At 36.5% G+C, this 24,419-nt stretch overlaps 1 protein-coding gene across 7 annotated transcripts in view; it reads right to left on the bottom strand.

Annotated features, from left to right (window-relative positions):
- tead3a (TEA domain family member 3 a) overlaps window positions 1–24,419 on the bottom strand; it is a 96,210-nt gene that overhangs the window by 3,481 nt on the left and 68,310 nt on the right. For all 7 annotated transcript variants that reach the window (XM_088920809.1, XM_088920811.1, XM_088920806.1 and 4 more), the window contains 7 exons: window positions 21,316–21,444; window positions 17,224–17,267; window positions 15,689–15,750; window positions 5,045–5,181; window positions 4,221–4,394; window positions 760–900; window positions 105–257 (listed from right to left, as the gene is read on the bottom strand). In XM_088920809.1, the coding sequence (XP_088776935.1) occupies window positions 105–257; window positions 760–900; window positions 4,221–4,394; window positions 5,045–5,181; window positions 15,689–15,750; window positions 17,224–17,267; window positions 21,316–21,444 (840 nt within the window). The remainder of the gene's footprint in view (window positions 1–104; window positions 258–759; window positions 901–4,220; window positions 4,395–5,044; window positions 5,182–15,688; window positions 15,751–17,223; window positions 17,268–21,315; window positions 21,445–24,419) is intronic.

Genomic DNA, 24,419 nt, shown 5'->3' with positions numbered 1-24,419 from the left:
CTGGGTTTACCTAAAAAATAATCTAATTTAAGTACACTTAAGGGGAATATTTTAAAAGAGCAGTATTTTCTGCTGAAATGGATACCTAGTTTTCTTAGAATTACCTGTAAAATAGTGAAGTTTTCCAGCACACTGTTCATCATGTACTTTTCTGGCAGATGCTTGAGTTTGTGGATGAAGTTGATCATATATTCGCACATGGGAGAGCGATGAATTCGGTACACATATCTCCCACCTTCCATGCGGGCATACTCCGTCTGTAAGCAACATGCAAAGCCATTGTGCACACATCATTTAATTTCTAAAGTGCCAAAAACTAAGTAACTATAAAATGGAGCTATGGTTCTATGAGTACAGAAAACAGTGAAGTAATATTTCAGAAAACTAAATCTTATTAAAGGCTAGTGGGGTGAAAGGTTTATTATGTGTGATTAAACCTGATGCATTAATTTTTTGCAGCTCTCTGCACAAAGTGTGTTTTGTTACTAATGTCAATTATCACCTCATGACAATTAAGAAAATAACAGGCATACAATATTTTAAGTTGTCAGTTGTCTCAGTCATCTTCTTTAAATGTGGAATTTGTTGTGGGCTTTGATTAACTTCTGCCTTTTCATGAGTAGAGAAACCTCTGATTTGTCAACACCTTTGCTCAGACCTAGGTCTAAAGGAATTTAAAAAGAAGGGTGGTAACTAATGCAATGGACAGGTATAGTAAAGGGGGAACAAGGAGTTTTCCTCAAGGACAAGCAGACTTACCTCGACCTTCTCAACAACCTGCTTGCCGAAGGAACAGACCTTAGTGGAGACGGTGATGGTCATGTTCTCTGCACTGCTGTACTGGCTGCTGACGCCATAGAAGGAGCCAGGGCCATCCTGCACACTGCTGTTCAAGTCCGCCTGCAGGCAACACACTCCGTCAGAACACCTGCTTTCCGGGTGTAATTCAATCTTCAACTTTACAATCCACTTCTGTCAATGTGTGAGAGCTGAGGACTGAACTGAAGTGCCCATCACTTTCAAAGCTAAAGGAGGTCCTGTGTTCACCGAGATAAGTGGTGGCCCTGCTGGACTGACTTTGGTTGGACACCGTGATGAGTTGGAACTACCATTGTGCAGTGAGTCAGCTTAAAATAGATTTCCAGCAAAGACCTCCTTCTCCTACATACTGTACATGGCTCACTTTAACTGATTTAGGAACAAGTAATAGGTTTATTCCATGCTGAAAAAAAGAAGAAAGAAAACACAACATTTCGGCTGTGGAGCCTTCCACCTTTCACCGTCCTTGACACCTGAAGAAGGCTCCACGGCTGAAACGTTGTGTCAGAGGTATTTGTGTCATACAATGGTACAAGAAAAGTCATTTTCCAAGGACTGCTCCTGGGACCAAGATGGGGTAAGGATTTTCAGTAGATGTATGATGGTAATATACCAACTAACATTAAAGAAATAATCCATAGGTCATTAGCAAAACTCTTCCAGCAATATCTTAAGACAGGGGTAATACTCAATGACCTGAAAGCTGATAATGTAGCACCCATCCATTAAAGGGTTACAGAACTGTACAATATTATAGACAAACATGTCTTACTTATTATATGCTAGGTTATAGATAATTAGAACAAAACTAGATCATCTGCATGGCAATAGTATTCTAGGAGATAGTTAAAAGATTAAGAAAAGGAATGTCCTGTTTAAGTAACATACTATAGACAAAGCAAGTAGTGACAGATATAGCTCAGGTGTTGTGATATACTTTTCAGCAATTAGAACAATGATCCCATTTTGTTGCTTTAAAGCTTGCAGTCATGACACTTTGAAGCAGCAATTAAAATCTGTTATTTATACTACCTACTCTACACATTCACAGCAAAAACAAATACAAAATTACCTTAATGTACCTTAATGAGCTAATTATTTAAGTGGTCTATGTCTGTGAGCAATAACAATTGTTCACATGATTTCAGAATAAATACACCTGTCTCTGTAAGGTTCCTTAGTCAGGCTGTGAATATCAAGCAAAGAGTCAACCACAAAGACCAAAAAGCTTCCAAAACAATTCAAGGATAAGGTTGTATAAAGGCACAGATCAGAATAAGGCTATGAAAAACATTCTAGATTCAGTGTGGTGAATCCAATGATTAAGATGTAGAAGGCACCCAGAAATTGCCTGGATCTGGCTGTCAATACAAACTGAGAAGCCAGGCAAGGAGGAATCTGGTTTAGGATGCCATCATGAAGCCAATGGCATATTTGAAAGTTACAGAGTTCTTTGGCTGAGAAGGAAGAAAATGTCCATAGATCAACAATATCCCAGCCACTTCTAAAGGTGACTTGTATAAACTGAAAATAAAGCATCTTACTTTTTTTGGTACAGTGTTACATCTAACACAAACTCAACATAGTGCATTACTTAGTCACCACCATCCCTGCTCAAAAATGATAGAAGGAGCAGTACTGCTGACCATTTGAAAATATTATCCATTTTCTAACCACTTCTACCAATTCAGGGACACAGGGAGCCAGGGACTATCCCTGTAAATAACAGGCAAGATAAACCTTGGATGGTACGCCAGTCCATTCCAGGACAGACACACAGACACAGATTGAACACACACCTAGGTCAATTTTCCCAGAAGCCAATTAACCAACCAGCATGTTTTTGGATTGTGGGAGGAAACCAGAGCACCGGGAGGAAACCCACACAAACAAGGGGACAATGTACAAACTACACGCATCCCGGAGGTAGAATGACTGGAGGTCAGGAATTTAATCCGGGGCTCCAGCGCTGGGAGGCAGCAATGCTAACCACTGTACCACCGTGTCACCTGAAAATATTATTTAGACTGAAATTGTTTTATATAACACAATGGCAACATTAAAGATTAAAACTATAATATTATAATAAGAATTATACATTAAAATCATATTGTTTCTAATGTGTCATGGAATTGCAAAATAAATGTGTTGGGAAGAGTTTTAAAATTATACAATTTGGACAAGGCAGCATACACCCTGGATGGGATGCCAGTCCACCGCAGGGATAACACAGAGACAAATTCACACGCTCACACCAGAGCCTATTTCTCCACAGCCAATTAACCTACCAGTATGTCTTTGGACTGTGGGAGGAAGCTAGAGCACGCAGAGAAAACCCACAAGAACGCGGGTTGTACGTTGAAGTGGAAATCTAATAAGTAAATTGATTCTTAAAATGTAGAGAGCTTTGCAAAAAATATATTGGTGCTTTTAGATAATATATTTCAAGGATGTAATTGCTGTGCTACAGTACGTGCAGAATTTTAGAAAACAGTGCATCAACAAAGTACACTGTTTAGGTTACTTTAGAAGACAATGTACCAAAACAATATATGCTGTCTGGGTCGTTAGAATTAGCTGAAAGTAACTGATTAGCTTTGAATAACAAATCTAGTGCTTCTTCTCTCGCTCTATGATGTAATCTGTTTTGTCTTAGGGAAAGGGGGAGTTTTTGAAGGGACAAAGCACTGAGCTTTTTTACAGCGCAACGTCTTATAAAAACCCTGTACTGCTTGTAACAAATTGAGTCTCTGGTTGCACTTTGTAAAGTGGCAGCAGGGCTCCCAATATTGCAATATTGAAATAAAGACCTTACTCAGGTGAGAACTCTCTCTTGTGGCTTCCTTGATAGTTATATTTCCATGACAACGTACAAACTCCATGCAGACAGGAACCCAGGAAATGAACCCAGAGCCTCAGCACTGCAAGGCAGCAGGGCTAGCTACTAACCACAGCACCACCATGCTGCCCACATAAATTCCTGGATCTCAAATGAATTACAATGAATGCTCTCACAACATGCAATTCTTCAATAAAAATAAAAAAATACTTTGAATAAGCATTTAAAATGCTGAAAGACAAAATCAGAACCAAACATGGACTAATTCAGAATTCATTTTGAAATAGTGACTCGAGGACAAAAGTGTAAATTAAAAGGGAATATATGTAAGATATAAAATAAGAGAAGTACTTTTCAACAGTAAGGATGTTATTCCTTCTGTAATCCACCAGGAAAAATAGAAGTTGCAAATAATCAGAAGACCATGATATATACAGAATGTTCTCATATTTTGTAATATTTCTTATTTACCTTTAGTTTTCAAAATCAGAAACATATAATAGTAAAGACAATACATGGTACTGGTTATTGCAGTGAAAGCTGTTTATCTGATTCCCCTTACCCAGAACTTGACAAGGAAGAAGGCATTTTGTGGGCCTTTGTCATACAGCTCCTTCAGTCCTCCTTTCTTCTCAGGGAACTTGTCGTATATCTGTCGGATATCCACTGCCTCCAGCAGTGGATCGCTGTATGAGGGGTTAGTCTGCCCGATATGGACAAACAGGTGTTTGCTGTACTATAATGTGCAAAGAAAACACAATTGCATATAATTGGTTCAGCTTCTCCAACTGAATCCCACAAAAAATAAAGGAACTAGTACATAATTGTGCCATAACAGATAATATTAAAAGCAAGAAAGGGTACTGGTATCATAAGGTGGCTGGATTCCCTTCTGCCTATGGGGAAATGTGAAAGCTCAGATCTTGGGGTGTTCATTAGACCAGATTCAAACTAAGTACTGTATCTTGGTAATGCATTAATAGCAAGATCCTGTCTAAGAATATAAGAGATGACTGAATTCTAATAGTGTGTGGGAAGGCAATAGGCAGATGCAGCAAGACATGAATGACAATAATTAAGATCTTGTCTAGCAAGGTTTATGGTGGTCTGTGGTCAAATGATATGCACGCTTTGTAACTCAATTTCAACCTTACTACAAGATTGCCTCTTACAAGCATCACAGATGTTTTGCAGACAACAGCCACATTAACTACTATCTGCTACCTAGGCACATGTGAAAATATTTACTTATTCTGACCTGGCAGCTTGAAATTTGACTACTTTCATGAAACAGCTACATCAGATACTTGGGATCAATGTAACTAGCCAAACCACTGTGTACTAGGAATGGGACACAGGGGGAAGAGCATGACGGAGGGAAGTTACCGTGTCAGGGTCTCTCTGCACCTCCATGAAAGCAGAGTACTCCAGCATACGCAGTTTGGAGGAGGCGATGGTGCGGTCCTGCCACACTGGCACCGCCGTGGCCGCGGGGGGAAGCGGAGGGGCCAGGGGCTCATAGGCTGGGGAGAAGGAAGACATGCACAGACATTCAAGAATCCACTGTAGTCTAAATGTCACATGTCATTTTGCACACAAATGTGGAACTCATCTAGGAAGGGCAGCAGGACTGACTTTAAATCTTAAATCTAAAGTGCTTATGTGGATATGGTAATTTACTGGAATGTACAGTACCTGTAAACCTCCCTAGGATTCCATTACTCAGAGACCAGAGTCCAATTCCTACAGTAGTATCTTACTACTACTAATATAAATGTAGAAGTATTCATGTTGGTGCAACTCAAAGTGCTTAAATACAAATAAAAATGTGTAATATATAAAAAGCAACAAAACAGAAAACAACAATACAAATTAAAGATGAAAACTACTGGACTAAAAACTAATTTGATTAATAAATGTATTTATTCTAAAAAATTGACTGTTTTCCAATGGGATTTAAACTGGCTAAAAGATGATAGGGGGTCAAAAACTCCTCAGTCTGATGACACTGTAACATGGGTAACAAAACCTCTCTCTTCCTTTTGCCATTCACCTCTGCTGTACAAAGGTGAATTTGTATTTTTAGGCAGTTAGAAAGTGAAAAGTTTGTGCCACCTGGCCAAACAAATACATAAATACCAATAAAATATGTACACAAGAATCCATAGTGAAATACTGTTTAGTCGTGTAGGGACAAGGCCTATTATTGTAGAATTAAGTTATATTAAGTATTTCTAGTGATCTACAGTATGTGTGCCTGGACCAAACAGCCTGTTGCCTGTCTCAGGAATGTACCCAAAGAGGTCTCTCTAGGTGATCTCAGCCACAGGCTGACCTAGTGGTCTTTGCATGTGAGCAAGTGAGGGAGATGAGCTTATCTTTTGCATAGAATCTTTTCCAGGACAGTCCAGACATCTGTGAGCTGTTCCCCCATTGTGCAAATTCACAGTCGTGGATGAGTGTAATTCAATATTTACCCACTCAAGAATAAAACTGTTATAATAATGTGTTAATATCTATTTAATTGATTTAAATAGACATAGTTAGAGTTCCTGAATGTTGATAATTTTAATTAGACTAATTAGGAAGTTAGTGTAAGCAATATAGTATCATTGTTTATGTATATTTTCTGTATACTTGCTACAAATTTGATATTTTGAATGTTTTTATGTACACATTTATTTTATGTATCAATAAATGTATTCTGTGTGTCGTAAATCCTTGTAAAGAGTCCTTGTTGTTCTGCTAACTGCTTCCTAATAAGCAAAGTAAACTCATACAATTTACTGTTACAACTAAATATTGTGTCAGTAAATTTACACAAACTCCTACAATAGTAATAGACCGCAATATCGTTTATGTAATTGTATCTAACAAGCCTTGTAACTATCAAGCCTCAAGCATTCTGACCAAATCCCAATTCCCTCAGTCTGAAAATCTCATGCATTTGCATCAAGTCTAGGTTGATCAAAAAAATAATGAATGTAAAATTTTGAAATTGTTGTAGAGACGCACAATTCTATGAAATGTATTTTTTGTATGTGACTAAAATAAACTATCAATACAAACAGCATGCAATCTCAATTTTTGGTTGAAATCTCATGCATTAGGGTTCTGTACTCTTGAGTGATATGTTAGTAATCAACATAGAAAAAAACAGTTTTCTTATAAGACAAATACTTTGATCCTTCATTGCTTGCAAAAGTTGGTGAGAAACAATTTTGAAAGAATAGTAATAAGAAGAATAACTTGACAGTCAGCTTTAATTCAAGAAGATCATACGTTTGGAAAGCCGTGTAATTTCTACTTGTCATAGAAATGATGGAAATAATGTGTTTAACCTAGGAATGCTCACTTTCACGGTGTTGTACATGTACAACAGAACACATTCTCCATTTTTTATCAAGTGTGACGATATTCTACTGTTGTTAAAGTCAATGCTACTTTGCACAGGACAATATTATTTCATATACAGTACAATGCAATATACAGTATTAAGATAGTGGGCAACATTGTACACAAATTAACTATTGTGTTTAAATGGAATAATTTCCTCATATAAATGAGATACTTTTCCCATATAAAAATTATATAATCTCATATAAATTAGTTTTTTTTTCTCCGTGGCACTAATAAACTTCCATACAACTAAGTCTATAAGAAACATTTTAAATATTTTCAAAAGCTCATTTTCCTGAATCACTATAGTATTTGGAACTTGAACTAGCCCACAGAAGTTCAGTGCCTAAACCCAGAGCAAATGGACACCCTCAGGCAAATGATAGTTACACTGTTCAGGTTTTCAAGACAGAGAGAAACTGCTGGAACTTGACAAAGTTTACCCCAACTTACCAGTTCCTTCCAGTCTTGGGGTTTTCTGTTTGGTCAGGACGTAGGTCTTTGAGATGCCTTGTTTGTAAGTAATATAACTTGTAAAGATGAAGCCACTCAGAAAGCTCGAGGTGTAATGTGCTGTACGGCGACATCTGCAGTTGTATGACGAAAGGTACAGCCCTACATCGTTTTTATTTTTTCAAATAATCTGATGCAGGACTGCACTACTTTGTAACACGAGGTGGTATAATGAATCCTTAATGTATGTGTCAGCTGTGTTTGTCCCATATGTATAAATAAATCTTTATACTTATCTTTATATCTGTATTAGTGCTTTCCTGCGCTAATCATACAGTACAGTATCTTTAATTTTTCTTTTTTTTTAATTATCTATAGTATACAGAACTGTTATTAATTGTGTATAAATAGTAATAAGAAACCAGAATTTTATTTTAGATTGGTTGCTAAAAATATAATATATAGTGGCTTCAAAAACATATCATATTTAAACATAAGCACACAAAAAACAAAAAGACGTTAGTAGTGACTTACAGTCCATTACAGTAACTTACAGTATATGGTTGTGTACTGTAAATTACATTGGAAATGGTACTGTACAAGTCTCCCCTATATATTTTTTTTCTTAAGGAAACCACAACAACTCCACAATAATAATGACAATGTTTTTGATTTATATGCTTTTTTTAGTGTTTCTCAGAAAGTCTGTGCAAGTTTTCATTCAGCAGTTTTTATCAATATCGTTTAATTTCAAAACACGTCAATTGTTAATCATTAATTGCATGTTGATATGACAATTGTTAGGTACAGAAGCAATTGTGTGTGTATGCAACATACTTTTGAAAAGTAACTTCTTGCCACAGCAACAAAGGCTTATTGTATGTATAAATATGGGTTTGATGAAGCCTATCCTATATAAGAGTAGTATGACATCCTAATTAGGAGATAACAAATCCTGATTGGGATAAAGTCCAATGTGTGATTTTTAAAATGTCCTTGTGACACCAGGGCACTGACGTAGACATACAGTGTAACAATGTGACTTAAAAATATGTATGGTAAACTATGCCATTAAGAAATAAAAGCACATATTCAAGTTATTATAAAGCCAACAACATCAACACAGGAGTTGCATATTTTATTTCCAATGTGGAAATGCTAAGAAAAAACCTGTATACACCCAACAAGCACATCACTGGTACAATACATGTGTATGACTCACAATGTTATGCAATAAACAGTAGATAAACTAACTAAAATTACTGTTACTAACATTACTCTAAAAGTTACTCAATAAGCTGAAGAATAATATTTACCATTTTATTAACAGTTACAACAAATACAAATTTTAAAATAAATCTGAAATCTTTTAAAACATACAGTACCAGTCAAAAGTCTGAATACACCAGCTTGAAACCAGGTTTTTCATGATTATATGTGCTTTAAACTGTATAAACTTGTAAACACTTAATATTTAATTACATATGTGGACTTATAATCGTAAGTGAACTGCATTGAAAATGCTCATTTTTAATTTTCAATATAATTAACACCCAAAGCAAACAGATTTCAGTCTGAAGCCCAGTTTAGTTACAAGTCAGAAATGTGAATAACATTGTAAAACTAAAAGAATTAAATTTAAAATATTTTAAAATTGTCTTTGTTAGATGTTCTCACAGTTTACTAGCATGGTACTTCATTTACCTTTTGACACGAATTATTGGTAAACAGGTGAGGGTCCACGATTACTATAAATATAGGGAGCATGGGCAAAAGTTTGTAAGTCCTGAATGAACATGGCACAATTTGCTCATCAAGCAACGAAAAAAACGAAAAAATAATTACTTAAGAAATGAAGGTCAATCTTTAAGACAAATTGCAAGAACTTTGCAAGTGTCAGTAACTGCTGTGGCCGAGATTATCAAATGATATGAAGACATTGGCACTCATGAGGACCGAAAAAGGTCAGGCAGGCCAAATGTAACCTCAGAATAAGAGAATCCATTAATTAGAATCACAAGTCTGCGAAACTGCGACCAACAGCCCCTGAAATATAAGCTGAACTCAATGCAACTAGAAGTACATATGTTTCAACATCAACTGTTCAGAGGAGGTTGCATGAAGCTGACCTCAAAGGTTCAGTTTTGTGTTTTTTGGCCCAGGTAAGCCTCTTATTCTGCACTCTTAAGAATGCTTTGCAGCAATTCTTCCTGGTAGTCACAAAAAACTTGGTTTTAAGGAGGTGTACTCAAACTTTTGACTGGTACTGTAAGTTATTACCAATATTTCATACCTGCGCAAGAGATCATGATGTGCCTAGTGGGTGTAGTGTTTTGATTACTGAGGGTGTAAAGGCTGAATAAGCAGCAAGGTACTCTTTCATAAAGTGAGATTACTCAACTGGATGACTTTAGTAAATATGTTGACAAAAGTCTGGATTTTTGGTTTCAGAAAGATCAAACTTTATCCAGTTGGGAATTAGCTCCGTGAAGTTTGACCCCCTGCATTCATTAGTGTTCCGTTTGTGCCATTAAAAGTAGTGTTTTACAGTCTGGACAGTTCAGGTACTGCATTGCTGGATGAGAGGATAACAACACAACATTTAAAATACCAGTATTTTCTATGCTTTAAAATTTTACTTGTATATGAAAATTATATTAACATTTAATGTCTCCAAAAATGACAATATTTTCCATGTTAGTCTTTAAAAAGGAACATAAGCAGACAATTACATTTTTAAAAAAGACTAGTATGTCATAATACTTCATAGCTCTGACCATATTTTTTTTAAACTCAAGATGTAATCTGAGCAGTTTCTCATTATATCCTTTTTAAACAACTAGGTAACTAAAAGAAGAAGTTTCAACACGTCTTTCAAGCCATGCATTAAAAAAGGTTTGAATGAACTACTTTACTATTTTACTATTAACTGAACTATTTTATGTAAAGCAAATACATAAACATGGAAAAGTACCAGGAAATTGGATTATATGTTTTGTTACCGGCAATATGTACTAAATAAACAACTTTGGATACACTACCATATCACACATACAGAGTGAAGTAATTTTTGAAAACATTTGTATGTGTTAAGTAAACAAATTTTCAGGACAATATCTTGCATATTGTATTCTAATTGGAACATTTTTATAATGATAAATACACAAATCCATTTTCTAACTGTTTTTGAGCTGGAGCCTATCCAGGCAAGCAATGAACGCAAGGCAGGATACACATTAGACGGAATGCCAGTCAATTGCAAGGCACACACAGGCACAGACACAAACACAAACAAGCTCACACTCACACAAGGTCTTTTCCCAGTAGCCAGTTAACCTACTGGAATGATTTTAGACTGTGGGATAAAAGCCACGCGAACACAGGGAGAACACCCAAACTCCACACAGATCGCAACCCAGGAATTGAGCTCCGTAAAGTTACCCCTGCCTATGAACCTCTGCTACAGCACAAGAAATGACACTGACTACATTTTGTACACGATATAAAGCGTCTTCTTATTTGGGATGTGACATCACTCTGCAACGTTTTATACTATGAATCCGATATTGTCATTATATTTTAAAGATAAAGTAATTAAAAATATATATTTTAATGTAATAATAAACTTTATTTTATATAGCGATATAATTTGAATTTTAATTTAAAGAGATTCTCCTATGTTCTAATTAGGAGAAAAAGAGTTGAATGTTTTCCCTGCACAGCCCTTGCCTTCTCTTGCAAATGCACTCATCTTTGCGACACTGCACCCTTTGTAATGACTGCATAATCAACGCCTCCAAATTGCTTTCTCGGTCTGTCTGGGAGATGGGAAGTGGGGCTGAAGTTACTGTCTCTTGCCCCTCTTCCTCAGTCTAATATCTGATATGTCCGAAGTACCTAGTAGCTTCTATGGGCTTAAGAGATCATGAATGTAAAGCGAATAGAAAATTAATACAAATGCCAATATAGACATAAGATAAGATCACTTTATTAGCCCTATACAATTTCTTGCATTAGGAATTTGTCTTTTCGCATACCCCAGCTTGCTTTCCCTGAGACAGACAGGCACACAGACAGGGAGAGAGAGAGAGGCTTGGGGTCAGAGCGCAGGATCAGCCATTGTACAGCGCCCCTGGAGCAGTTGGGGTTAAGGGACTTGCTCAGGAGCCCAATGGAGCAGGATTCCTCTGCCAGCTGTGGGATTTAAACCGGCAACCTTCCAGCCACAGGCGCAGATCCTTAACCACAGAGCCACCGCTCCGCCCCCCCCCTTTTAAATTTTTCTTTTCTTTTTATTTTTTTTACATATACATATTATTTATGTAACCAGGGCATGTAGATGCCACTAGGAAGTCACCCTGTGGGTTTTATGGGAATTGGAATTCCTAAGCTAATGCAACATCAGTGAGTACTTAAAACTGTACTAGTTGTACTGTTTAATAATCGCTGTATTATTTTGCACTGTTTTTGTACTGTTTGTATACTTTTCTGTGTATTTGCACAGATTTTTACAATTTTGCACTGACACCATACCGTTGTTTACACTGTCATTGTTATTGTATTTCTGTCTATTGTCTTGTCTGCTGTTCTATATATATACTGCACCTGAGAGACTAATGAGAAATACTTTTCACTTGAATTGTAAAAGTTGAATTGAACTGAGTATATTGGGAATGTGTATTGGGGAAATGTCAGATAAAAAAAGTTATTTTTAGTTTATTAAATTTAACCTTTATAGCTGATGTAGCAGTCGTTTTATTGAACATTAGTTTCATGTTCCATTATATTACTGCAAATTGATATACATGTAACTGGCTTTACATCATAAAGACCTTTTCATATGTACTGCAAGGGAAGAAAGAGTGCAAATAAGAGTGCAGCCCACACCCAGTTTCCCCCACTGTGAGGAGACAATGTAACCACCAATGCACTCAACACCCACTCCATTGTTACATGATTAAAGTTAAGTTGAAATTGGTGCTACAGGAGAAAGCTCTCTAACAACTTTGGTGAACGCAAATGATTATAAAAACCATAATTATATCAACTACTAAAAAGGAAAAAAGGGCAGTAGAAAACATGTTACAGATTTTAAATTTTAAATTTTATCATTTAAAAATAAAGGACAATTTGTTGAAAGAACAACATTTGTATTAGTCAATACAGCATTTTTATTGACTAGGATTGAACTCGGACCCTGCCACACAAAAAGGTGAAGAACAGTGTAACACTGTGTCGTGCCACATTGTTTCATTTTCCATTACAAGAAAAAACCTAAAATAGCCACAGCAAGGGACCAAGTTAAAGACTTTGCTGAAAAAAATGTTTTAAGCAGAGGGTGCAATACTATTGTGTACCTTATCTTTAGCTATCATTATCAGCTATATATGCATATCATAATTTTCACTATTTATAATTCATAAAGAGAATAGCATTATTGACATTTAAAGATGTTATTATACTTCAGTTATATTTTTTTAAGCAAAAAACTGTTTGTTTAGTTCCATCCATATCCATATTTAGTGGATTTAAAGAAATACAGAAGTAAAACAGATTAAAGTATGCAATCAGTTCACTTACAGTGCCTTGTAAAAGTATTCACTTCCCTTGGATGTTTTCACATTTTACTGTGTTACAGCATGGAACCATGTTGTATTTAACTGAGACTTTTTGCCACTCATCAACACAAAGTATTATAATTTCAAAGTGTAAAAAAAATCCAGACATTTTACTAAGCAAAAATAAAAAACAGAAAATAATTGAATGCTCAAGTATTCAGCCCCCCACCCCCCAGTTAATACTTGGTAGGACCACCTTTGGCAGCAATTACAGCTGTGTGTCTCTTTGGGTAAGTCTCTATCAGTGTTACACATCTTGACTGTGGAATTTATGCCCATTCTTCTTGGCAAAATTGCTTAAGCTCCATCAAGTTGGATGGGGATCGTTTGTCAACAGCAATTTTTAAGTCATTCTGTAGATGCACAATTAAATTGAGGTCTGAGTTTTGACTGGGCCACTCCAGGACATTAACATTTAGGGTTTTAAGCCATTCCAGTGTGGCTTTTGCTGTATGTTTTAGGTAATTGTACTGTTGGAAGATGAATTGTCTTCCAAGTCCTAGTGCTCTTGCGGATTGCAGCACGATTTCCTCCAGGATTTTTCAGTACTTAGCTCCATCCATTTTTCCTTCTATCTTTATGAGTTTTCCAGTCCCTGCCGCAGAGAACCATCCCCAAAGCATGATGCTGCCACCACCATGATTCACTGTAGGGATGGTGTTCTCAGTGTGACGTGCTGTGTTAGGTTTGGGACAAACAAAGTTCAATTTTGGTCTCATCAGACCATAGAATCTTTCTTCAAATTGTTGAGTCTCTCACATGTCTTTGGGCAAACTCCAGCTGAGATGTGATATGAGCTTTTTTAAAAAAAGGCTTTCTTCTTGCCCCCCTTCCGTACAAGCCAGATTTATAAAGTGTGCGTCTTATTGTTGTCTCATGCACCGTCTCCCATCTCTGTCATGGTGGACTATAACTCCTTTAGAGTTGCCGTAGGCCTCTTGGTGGCCTCCCTTACTACGGCTCTTCTTGCCCGGACACTCAGTTTTGGAGGACGGACAGTTCTGGGCAGATTCACAGTTGTTCCATATTTTCTCACTTTTTTAAGGATGGACTTCACTGTGCTTCGAGGTATTTTCAATGCCTTGGAAATTTTCTTATATCCTTGCCCTGACTAGTATTTTTCAAGAACCTTGTCTCGGATCTGCTTAGAATGTTCCTTGGTCTTCATGGTGTAGTGTTTCCTTGGAAATGCACTAAGTGGGGAAGCTCCCAGACACAGGTGTATTTATTCTGAAATAATGTGAAACACCTCAACTAATTATGTGACTTGGAGGAGAGAGTTGGTTACTTCAGAGGTAATTTAGGTTTGTCAAAGCAAGGGGGTGAATACTTATGCATTCAATTATTTTGTTTTTTATTTTTAATTAATTTAGTAAAATGTCTGGATTTTTTTCACTTTGACATTATAGAGTACTCTGTGTTGATCAGTGGCGAAAATTCTCAGTTAAATACATCATGGTTCTATGTCGTAACACAATAAAATGTGAAAAACTTTTGCAAGGCACTCTACATCTAAAACACTTCAAGTGCCACCTATTGGCCTATTCTTTGGCGAGTGAAAAGTAAAATTTGGTATGCTGAATGATATTTCACTTGCACATTCTGAGTGCCTGCATCAGTAAGTTGTATGTTTGTGTTGCGGCATTATGAATAAATATTTGTTTAACCCAGCATGCCTTATTTTTTACTCTTTTCACCAAAACTGTGCCAGAGAACAAAGAACACAGGTACATCTAATTATACCAACCACTGGGGTATGTTCTTGGCGAGATCTTTATAAGTTGGGGGTTATGACAATTTATTTTAATTACTGATTATCCTGCTCTATTTATGGTATACTCTGTTTTAGCAACCAGCTATTTGTAACAATATTAGCATAAATTAGTTTTAATTAATTTGGATCTGGATCACAATTAACCATCCGCCAGTGACAGATTTTTATCTTCCAAAAGGTCCTGGAGTTTCTCTTTCAGGAACGCAGGCTAATTGCTTGCTCTGACTCTAGCGGTGGTCTTTGCCACAAGTAATGCGTGGTTAAAGATTGAAAGAGTGTTCAGTGTTGGGTTATGGCTTTTTGAAGGAAAAAAAGGCTGTTATCTGTGTTCACAATGGACTCTAATAAATGTTTATGTTTGCTGTTTAAATAGTTACTTTGTGATTATTTTTTCTCCCGCAACAAACAACCCCTACTGCAAACCCCTATGTTCACTTTCATGCCATGCCACTTTATGTCATTTGTGGGAGGTTACTGCAAGGCCTAAGCTAATTTCTTGCAGTTAACTCCTCTACTGATTTATCTGAAAGAATCATTCTGTGTTCAGCTTAATAGCGAATATTTCAGATTCAGTGCACACAGGAGTAAAACACAAATTGTCATCTCAGCCAAGGTGTAATGTTAAAGTTCAGCATCAAAGTAATTCTAATTTAAGGTATTTTTTTACCATCCGGTCTCAAAATGTCAAAATGTAATATAAGTCACATGATCTCATTATCCTTTCCATTATGCTACTGTATAATGTCAACTGAAATCAAATGTGTTTTGTGTTTCTTATTTACTTACTTGATATAGGAGGTGGCACTGAGCTTTGAATAGGATATCCAGGCTGTGCAAATGGCTTGATGCTGAAAAAGAAGAATATTAATGGGATGATCATATCCTTTATCTCTTAACTATAGCTTATAACTTATAACCCAAAAATTAATGAGCAGAGGGAATGATGAGACCCAAGTTTTCCTCTGCTCAGTTGTGAAGGGGATTCTGTTTATTATTTAACCACACCATGTTATTTACACTTATATTATCTTTAGCTTAAATGAAACATTTTAGATTTACAGCCCTAAGTCTATTTTTTTCAGAATAACTGCAGTCTGAATCAAGAAAACATGTTAACTGTAAACACCGCTTGTCTCAGAATGTTTATGGTATCAACTGGGTTTGACAGTTAAAAGTATTGCTTCTGATAATGCTGCATGGCCGAAATGATGTGTTTCCTTTCTTTTGGCATGGAATAAACCCGTTACCCGTTTCTTTACAGCCTACGCATGCTGAGGCATCTACCTACTAGAACTTGTTCTATTATGATTAGAATCCTTTAATGTTTTCATTAAGAAAATACAGCAAAACAAATAAAGTACATATATAATCAAAATACTGTGTATTTGTTCACCCCATTATTATCTATTCCAGTACAGGAATGCGGGGGAGCCAGAACCTATGCCAGGAAGCAATGGGAGCAAGGTAGAATACACATGTGATACTAGTCCATCACAGTATCACAATAAAATAATTTTAAAAATGCTTAAAAGATTAAGAGTCCTTAAAAGAGGACTCTTTTCTAAAGCACTAACTAAAACAAAAACTTGGAAAAAATATAGTGGATTTTAGAACTTAGTTCTTTCACACACAGTATAAATCATAATACTAGATAAAAAGTAAACCATGAATTGAAACATTCTTGTTTTGCTTATTTTTTTTCTGTCCATATATACATTTATGATGCAATAAAAGTCCACCCTGTACAGTAGAACCTTCGCCAACATGGGATTGTCCAATGTGGATTTGATTGTACATCAATGGGAACAAATACCTACTGAACGTGATAAATTTTTGACTATGTATGGTACTGAAGTCTACAGTCAACAAACAAAGTTTTCAACATTCCAGCACTACAACACATCCTCATTGCTCTGTATTTAATGTACTCTGTTATCTTAAGAAGTTAAGTGAAATCAAGATTCCGTTTTTTGATGTCTTTTGTCAAATTAATACCCTTACAAAACACAATGTGCCTGGAACTAGCAGTGTGAAATAAAAAAAAACCAAACGTTGTGATATTAGCATAAAATCTAAGAACGAAGACACTATCCAATGCCTTTTGCTCTTCATCGTCACCATTCATTTAAGTTTAATCATTTACCACATGCAAATGATTTATTATTATTTATATTTACAAACAGTTCAGTAAAGGCAGAGCTGTTTATTTGTAACACTGTATGTATATAGGTAATAATGAGTGACTTTACACACCCATCCACGTTCATTTATCTTTATTTATTACACATATACATTTTAAGATTAATTAAGATTTCACTCACTCCTGAGAAGGTCCCGGTTGTCCTGGGATTGGGGAAGGCCAGAACTATAGGGAAAAGATATAGAATATCAACTTGACTTCTGACAAAAATCATTTTTAAACCTGAACTTAAATTACAAAAACAAGAATTATTGAAATAGATTTAGAAATGTTTATATTTGACCTTAAATAAGTTGCATTTTCTCAGTAATACCCGTGATTGTAATGTTAGAGACAATGCACAATGCCTAGCTCGTGTCAACATTTCCATCTTCAAAGCAAAGGGGATATTTGCTGAGATGCATGGGGTCCAGATTCAGTGATCAAAGCAATTGTAAAGTTAACCTTGGTTTACCTTACTTAATTAAGTTCTGGGTAAATGATTAAGTGACAACCAACAGTCCAGTAGTCACATTCCTACATCCAGTAATTAAAAGTATGTTGGTACCTTTAAACTTCCTTGAAGACAGTCACGTGATTACCCCAAAAAACTAGGCGCTATATCTCGGTAATGAACGCAGCACAAAAACTACTTTCAATGGCACAAATGGAGCACTAACGAATATGGTGGGTTTCCTGGGACATTACATTTCATATTGCAAAAGACACTATTTCAGCTGTGAGAAATATGACAACTTAACAAAGGTACTCATATCTTCGTCTTCAGAAATCACAGTGTGCCTTCACGCTGTATTCTACACCAAGGATTCACCAGGAATACATCAATAAAGGACTTTAACCTAATTAATATATAATAATAATATTAATAATAATAATTGCTTACACTTATATAGCACTTTTCTGGACACTCCACTCAAAGCGCTTTACAGGTAATGGGGACTCCCTTCAACCACCACCAATGTGCAGCATCCACCTGGATGATGCGATGGCAGCCATAGTGCACCAGAACGCTCACCACACATCAGCTATTAGTGGGGAGGAGAGCAGAGTAATGAAGCCAATTCATAGATGGGGATTATTAGGAGGCCATGATTGATAAGGGCCAATGGGAAATTTGGCCAGGACGCCGGGGTTACACCCCTAATCTTTTCGAGAAACGCCCTGGGATTTTTAATACACAGAGACCACAGAGAGTCAGGACCTTGGTTTTACGTCTCATCAGAAAAGCGGCGCCTGTTTACAGTATAGTGTCCCCGTCACTATACTGGGGCATTAGGACCCACATGGACCGCAAGGTGAGCGCCCTCTGCTGGCCCCTGCTAATTGTGCTATGTTTGCACGTAACTGCACTGTACATATAAAGACATGGATAATGACTAATTTTAAGACCTTAGATATATATTTAGTTATTTTACCTGAAAATAAAAATATTTTCCAATATTTCCGCGGTCTGCATGTGTTAGATGGCAGATTTTCCAATGTTGTTTTGCAGTTGAGTTATGAACTACCTGGGTCAACTTAGTACATAGTGCACCTTTCCAAAATCCTGGTTCTTTTTCACATTTACAATTTTGCAATGCATAAAAAATGCATAAAAATAATGGTATTATAATACAGGATGTTGCAAATCCTAACCTTTTTAAATATGTGGTTTGAAAGATGGGTCAAATCTGTAAACAGCCTTTGATTTGCATATTAATAAAAATAATAATAATAATAATAATAATAATAATTGCTTACACTTATATAGCGCTTTTCTGGACACTCCACTCAAAGCACTTTACAGGTAATGGGGACTCCCCTCCACCGCCACCAATGTGCAGCATCCACCTGGATGATGCGACGGCAGCCATAGTGCGCCAGAACACTCACCACACATCAGCTATCAGTGGGGAGGAGAGCAGAGTGATGAAGCCAATTCATAGACAGGGATTATTAGGAGGCCATGATTGGTAAGGGCCAATGGGAAATTTGGCCAGGATGCCGGGGTTACACCTGTACTCTTTTCGAGAAACACCCTGGGATTTTTAATGATAATATTATCCCTGGGATAATATTAATTTAAAAAGGACACAATGAGAAACTGAGTACTTCTTCAGATTTTAAAAAAGGACACAGCTACTAAGTATTATGACGTGCTAATTAAAGCCCCTTTGTAGGAACATGCAGTTGGTTGCTAATGTTCACTTTTTAACATTGGGGCAGAGCGGTGGCACTGTGGCTAAGGATCTGCGCCCGTGGCTGGAAGGTTGCTGGTTCAAATCCCACGGCCAGCAGAGGAATCCTACTCTGTTGGGCCCCTGAGCAAGGCCCTTAACCCCAGCTGCTCCAGGGGTGCTGTATAGCCTGTATAAATGGCTGACCCCAAGCTTCTCTCTCCTCGCCTGTGTGTCTCATGGAGAGCAAGCTGGGGTATGCGAAAAGACAAATTCCTAATGCAAGAAATTGTATATGGCTAATTAAGTGATCTTTTTAGGGCTACATCCGCAACACCTCGGATTACTGTATGGATATTGGTGACAAATTTATCTGTTCATACAAACGCACGGAAGAGACTGGTATTAAATACTAAATCAACTGCCACGCACATCTGGCAAACAGAGAAACAAAATTGTAGATATTGTTATCCTTGCACCCATCATAGAGTCCTTGAACTCAACAGATGGGGTTACTGATGGTCATGTGATCACCTGAAAAATAATGTGCTATATCTCAGGAACAAAAGCAGCTGGGAAGCTACTTTGAACTGCACAAACAGGCACAAATGCAGCACTAACGAATGAGACCGGTTCAGTTCACTTACAACATTGTAGGGGGGCTGGGTAAGGTCACCCCCTGAAAAAGAAGGCGTTATATCTCGGGAACAAAAGCACCTGGGAAGCTACTTTCAACGGCACAGACTTAGCACTACAGAATGAGACCGGTGTGGTTCTCCAACGGGGGGGCTGAGTGACGTCACGACCCCGAAAAAACAAGGCACTACATCTCAGAAACGAGTGATGAATGAGGTGGGCTTCATCGTTTGTGCTGTTTGTAGGGGGGCCAACTTCACAGAGCTCGTATTTATTCTGGTTTATTAAGCATTAAGAATTGAATACTTGGTAAGAGTCTGGAATTTTTCTTCGTAGTTAGGACATTAGACCTCTGGGATGCCTTGTCTGTAAACTTGTGACGCATATAGAGAAACTTGTGTGCTGTATGTTTATGTTGTGTGTAGTGTAATGTGTGTCACTGTCTTTGTTAATAAATATTTGCTTAACCATGTGTGTCTGGATTATTACTCTTTTCAACAAAGCTTTGCCAGAGAACAAAGAATCCATGTGCCTCTAACTATACCAATTTAGGAATATTATTTGAAACATAATTAAAAAGTTGGGGATTATGATAATTCATTTTACTTATTTGCTAATCTGCTTGGTCATTTCTTGTTATTCACCTTTTTTGTAACCCCTTATTTGTAACAGTGATATGTACTATAATTCATTTCCTTTAGGTTTGCACCTACATTAGGCAAAACAGAGCATGAAAACTACTTCAAAATATTACACAAACTGCTATTTTGCTGCAAACTATCTTGGTCATAACAGGCATCCTAAACGTATCTAGTGTGAACACGTTTCTGTGATAATGTCCTGCATAGTAATTGTGTCACTGGTTACTGGCTGACTGTATTTATAATGCTGTTAGGCCACCTTCCCTAACCTCCCAAGTTTCATTAGAAAAAAAAAGATCCAGGACCTAATTAACAAGTCCCTGCTTGTTTTATCCTCACTTAAAAATGGCTGTGATTCATTGTTACCATGGGAGCTTCACACCTCAATGTTGCATCTTTTTCACAAAGGAACAGTCAAGAAAAGCAAGCCTAACCTTTGACACCGTTTGCTCCTAAAGGGATTCAATTAACTTTAGGTAACAGAATGTAACCGAGTAAAACCATTCGTGAACGAAATACTTTTGGTATTATATATGAATACAGCTGGGGTATTGACCTTTTAGCTTTAATCAGCTATGTGTATCACCCTCAACCCAAGGACCACTTAAGGCAAAAACAAAGGGAAACTGTAAGGCAGTTGTGCAAATTAAAATTAGCCAACTACCCTCGAAGGTTTACAGTTTAAGGGGGTTAAACAGCTCTCTCATCTGAACCCAACTCTGGAGCAACACCCCCCTCAGTAAAGGTTTAGGTACTCCGGACACACAACACAATGCTCACCCTGGTAGGCGGGGGGTAGGGAGGCTGTGGTAGAGGAGGAAGCTGGCTCTTCATCACGCTTGCTGACACAATCTGTGCAGAAGAAAGTGCAGCCATGTTCTGAAGGGCCTTGTCTTTCGATGCCTGATCCTGCAAAAAGACAGCTCAGCACAGTCACAACACAGAACATCTCGAGGTGCAAATGGAAAAACCCTGCAAAACAAAATGAGTGCACTGTTCTGACTGTTTTTTACTCACAGCTTAATTCTTAACTATAATGCAAATCTGCATTATTGGCTTTTGAAATCTGAAAGGACTTGTAAAAATCTCACCCAGAATGTGCTAAATGTTAAATTGGAAATTGTATGGTATTTTATCATCAAAATTTGCAATACCTAAAGTACACTTTTGTTCTTAGTAATTAGGATTGAGGGTTAGTTGGACATTAAATCCTGATAAAGACATAAGAAAATGTATTTCAGGAAACACCAGGAAAAGAAAGAAAAAAGGTAATGAGGCATTTTCTTTAAAAGAACATTCCAGGACCCTTTTTTTGTCTTGTTACTCTATTTCTTAAAATTGAATTCATGTACACAGAAAAATAATTTAAAAATACAATGCTGCTTAATTTTTCTTTACCAGGATATGTAAAGTATCAATATGATTTGTAATAATAGTCTGCAATATTTAAGATAAGCCATTTATAAGACTGCATTTATTCAGCCTGGAGTTTTCTTTCAGAAAATATGATGCAATGAAGTATGAGAAGTTACTTTTCACAGAAATAAATGAGCAGCTTAACACATGAGTGTTAGCTCTGCTGGTACAGTGACAACAGCTATAGACAGAAGAAGAAAGATGGAGCAGGTGCCATTTTGAAATGTATTATTTTTTACCACCATGAAAGATGCAGCAAAGAATCTGCTGAAGCACTTCCACCAGTTGATGAGCATTTACTAGAATCCAAATTAAAGAGCATGTGCATTTTTCAGAATGAAAATGGGGCATTTGTGCTTTACATCTGAGAGTCAACTATGACACATTACACCATAAAACCACTAAATGTCATGGTGCTCAAACTCAAGCTCTGTCTTCATTCGTGTAGAACAGGTACACAAATTTTATCATAATTCCAAGAGAATTATGAAGCTTGTTCCATTCACTGACAGATCGATAAGATTTTAAAATCTAATTCCCACAATGTTCAAGTATTTTTTACTCTTCTTAAAGCACTGCACACATTTATGTGAAGTGTTTCTCACAAAAATTCCTAAAATAATGATGATCAGAATTCCTAAAAATAGAGATTTGACCTAAGACAGGACGGGAGAGGTGAATATAACACACAAACCGTAATGAATGGAAATGTATAATGAATGTACTCTCCATGCATATGTTCTGAAGTGCAGCTGGGTGAAGTTGCAAAAAAGAGCTTTGCAGGACGTTTGTGGACAGCTAAATAAAACATTATATCACTCCAATAAAGGTACCTCTTCTAGTATATTAAGAAATGAATTTTCAGTTTGGTCTGTCTGCACTAAACAGATTTAAAACTGATCAGTGATAGTAATGCATGTTCCATTCACAGGGCAACATGCTGCATATAGAAACTAACATATTGTACATATGAACATAGGCCTGAAATAACAATAGGATTATTATTACTTGGCATAAATACAAATATATGATGATCACTGAATGAAACATCCATGTACACAAAGACTGACATAACTGACAAAGATTGACATAAGCATGTATGGCCAGTGATAAATGAGCATAACTGCAGAAGAAGGCCAGAGGGACAGAAACCTGCTGTCACTCCAGAGATGAGCTGAAAAAAAGCACCAAGACACAGCAAGCAACTAGAAGCATGAACAGCCTCAGGGCTCCGATTCTCAAAGCAAACTGCAAAGCTCTGGATTCACACACAAGCATCAAAAAGCAGATTTTGTCTATTGAAAAGTTCAATCCCATTCCCATATTAACCCATCAATTGCCTTAAGATAATGGTCAAACAGAATAATATACATCATACCTAAATGGAACAATAAATTAAAAATGTATTTTACAGAAAATGAAAAGTCTTTACTTTTCTCTTTGAAGCAGATATTAAAGTCAATGCATATTTCCATTCTTCATTTTTGAAATATTTACACCTATGGCTAACTAGGTTGGTTAATTGGGACATATAATATGGTTTCTAAACATATGGAAAACCAAAAAGTCATAGAAAGATGTGTGAAAGAGATATTCCTGAAGTCAAGGTTCACAAGGCAGAACATTTTGTATTTTATTTTTACATTTTTAAATAAAAACATTACCTATTCAAAATGAATGCTTCAAGATAATGCCATATCCGAGTACTATTAGGAGCTTATTTTGCATATGTATATGCAAAATGTTGTATATTAACGTCTTAATGTAAGTCTCTTTTTTATTAGAATTTTTGGAACAGAGTACAATGCAAAGACTCACCCATTATCTTTTATTTTTAGACTAGAGTATAGCAGCTCTTTCTGTTCTTTTAATACCAGTTCCCAAATGTGTAGACTTCATGGTCTCTGTTGCTTATAGCTGAAACTGTTCCAGGAACACAATCTGCAGCCGTAGCAAAAATAATTCACTGACTGCCTTTCATAGTTGATTACAACAGTGTGTGCTATAACACACAATTTGAACTGAAGCACTGCAGTTCATAAAAAAACTAAATTAACTAAAATACACAGATGCCTCCCTGATTCTCCACATCCCAAGAACCTTGCCTTCTCATTTTAAAGTTAAACTACAGGTTAGTGTGTATCCTGTATGTTTTTAGAGATTAAAATTAATCTTACACATGCTAACTTGATGAAAGACTGAACAAAACAGCCTGCCCCAAGGGCAGCAGAAGAAATAATAACCTCCACAAGCTCAGTAATTCCCAATGTCACTTGAAATATGTAACTCTTAATTATTTAAAATAATTTCTTTCTTAATCAATTAAGTTGAAAATAAACTAAAATCTTTAATTACTTTAGTCTAAGGAGCTTTAGTCTAAGGAGTACAGAACTTGTACAAAGTTCTAAAACTTGTTGGAGATACAAAGAGTAATGTATTATATGTATACAAAAATACTTGTTAACTTA

Source organism: Atractosteus spatula, chromosome 7 (genome assembly GCF_055471065.1).
Source record: "Atractosteus spatula isolate fAtrSpa1 chromosome 7, fAtrSpa1.hap1, whole genome shotgun sequence".
NCBI classification, from domain to species: Eukaryota; Metazoa; Chordata; class Actinopteri; order Semionotiformes; family Lepisosteidae; genus Atractosteus; species Atractosteus spatula.
This window is presented reverse-complemented; position numbering and strand designations above follow the sequence as displayed.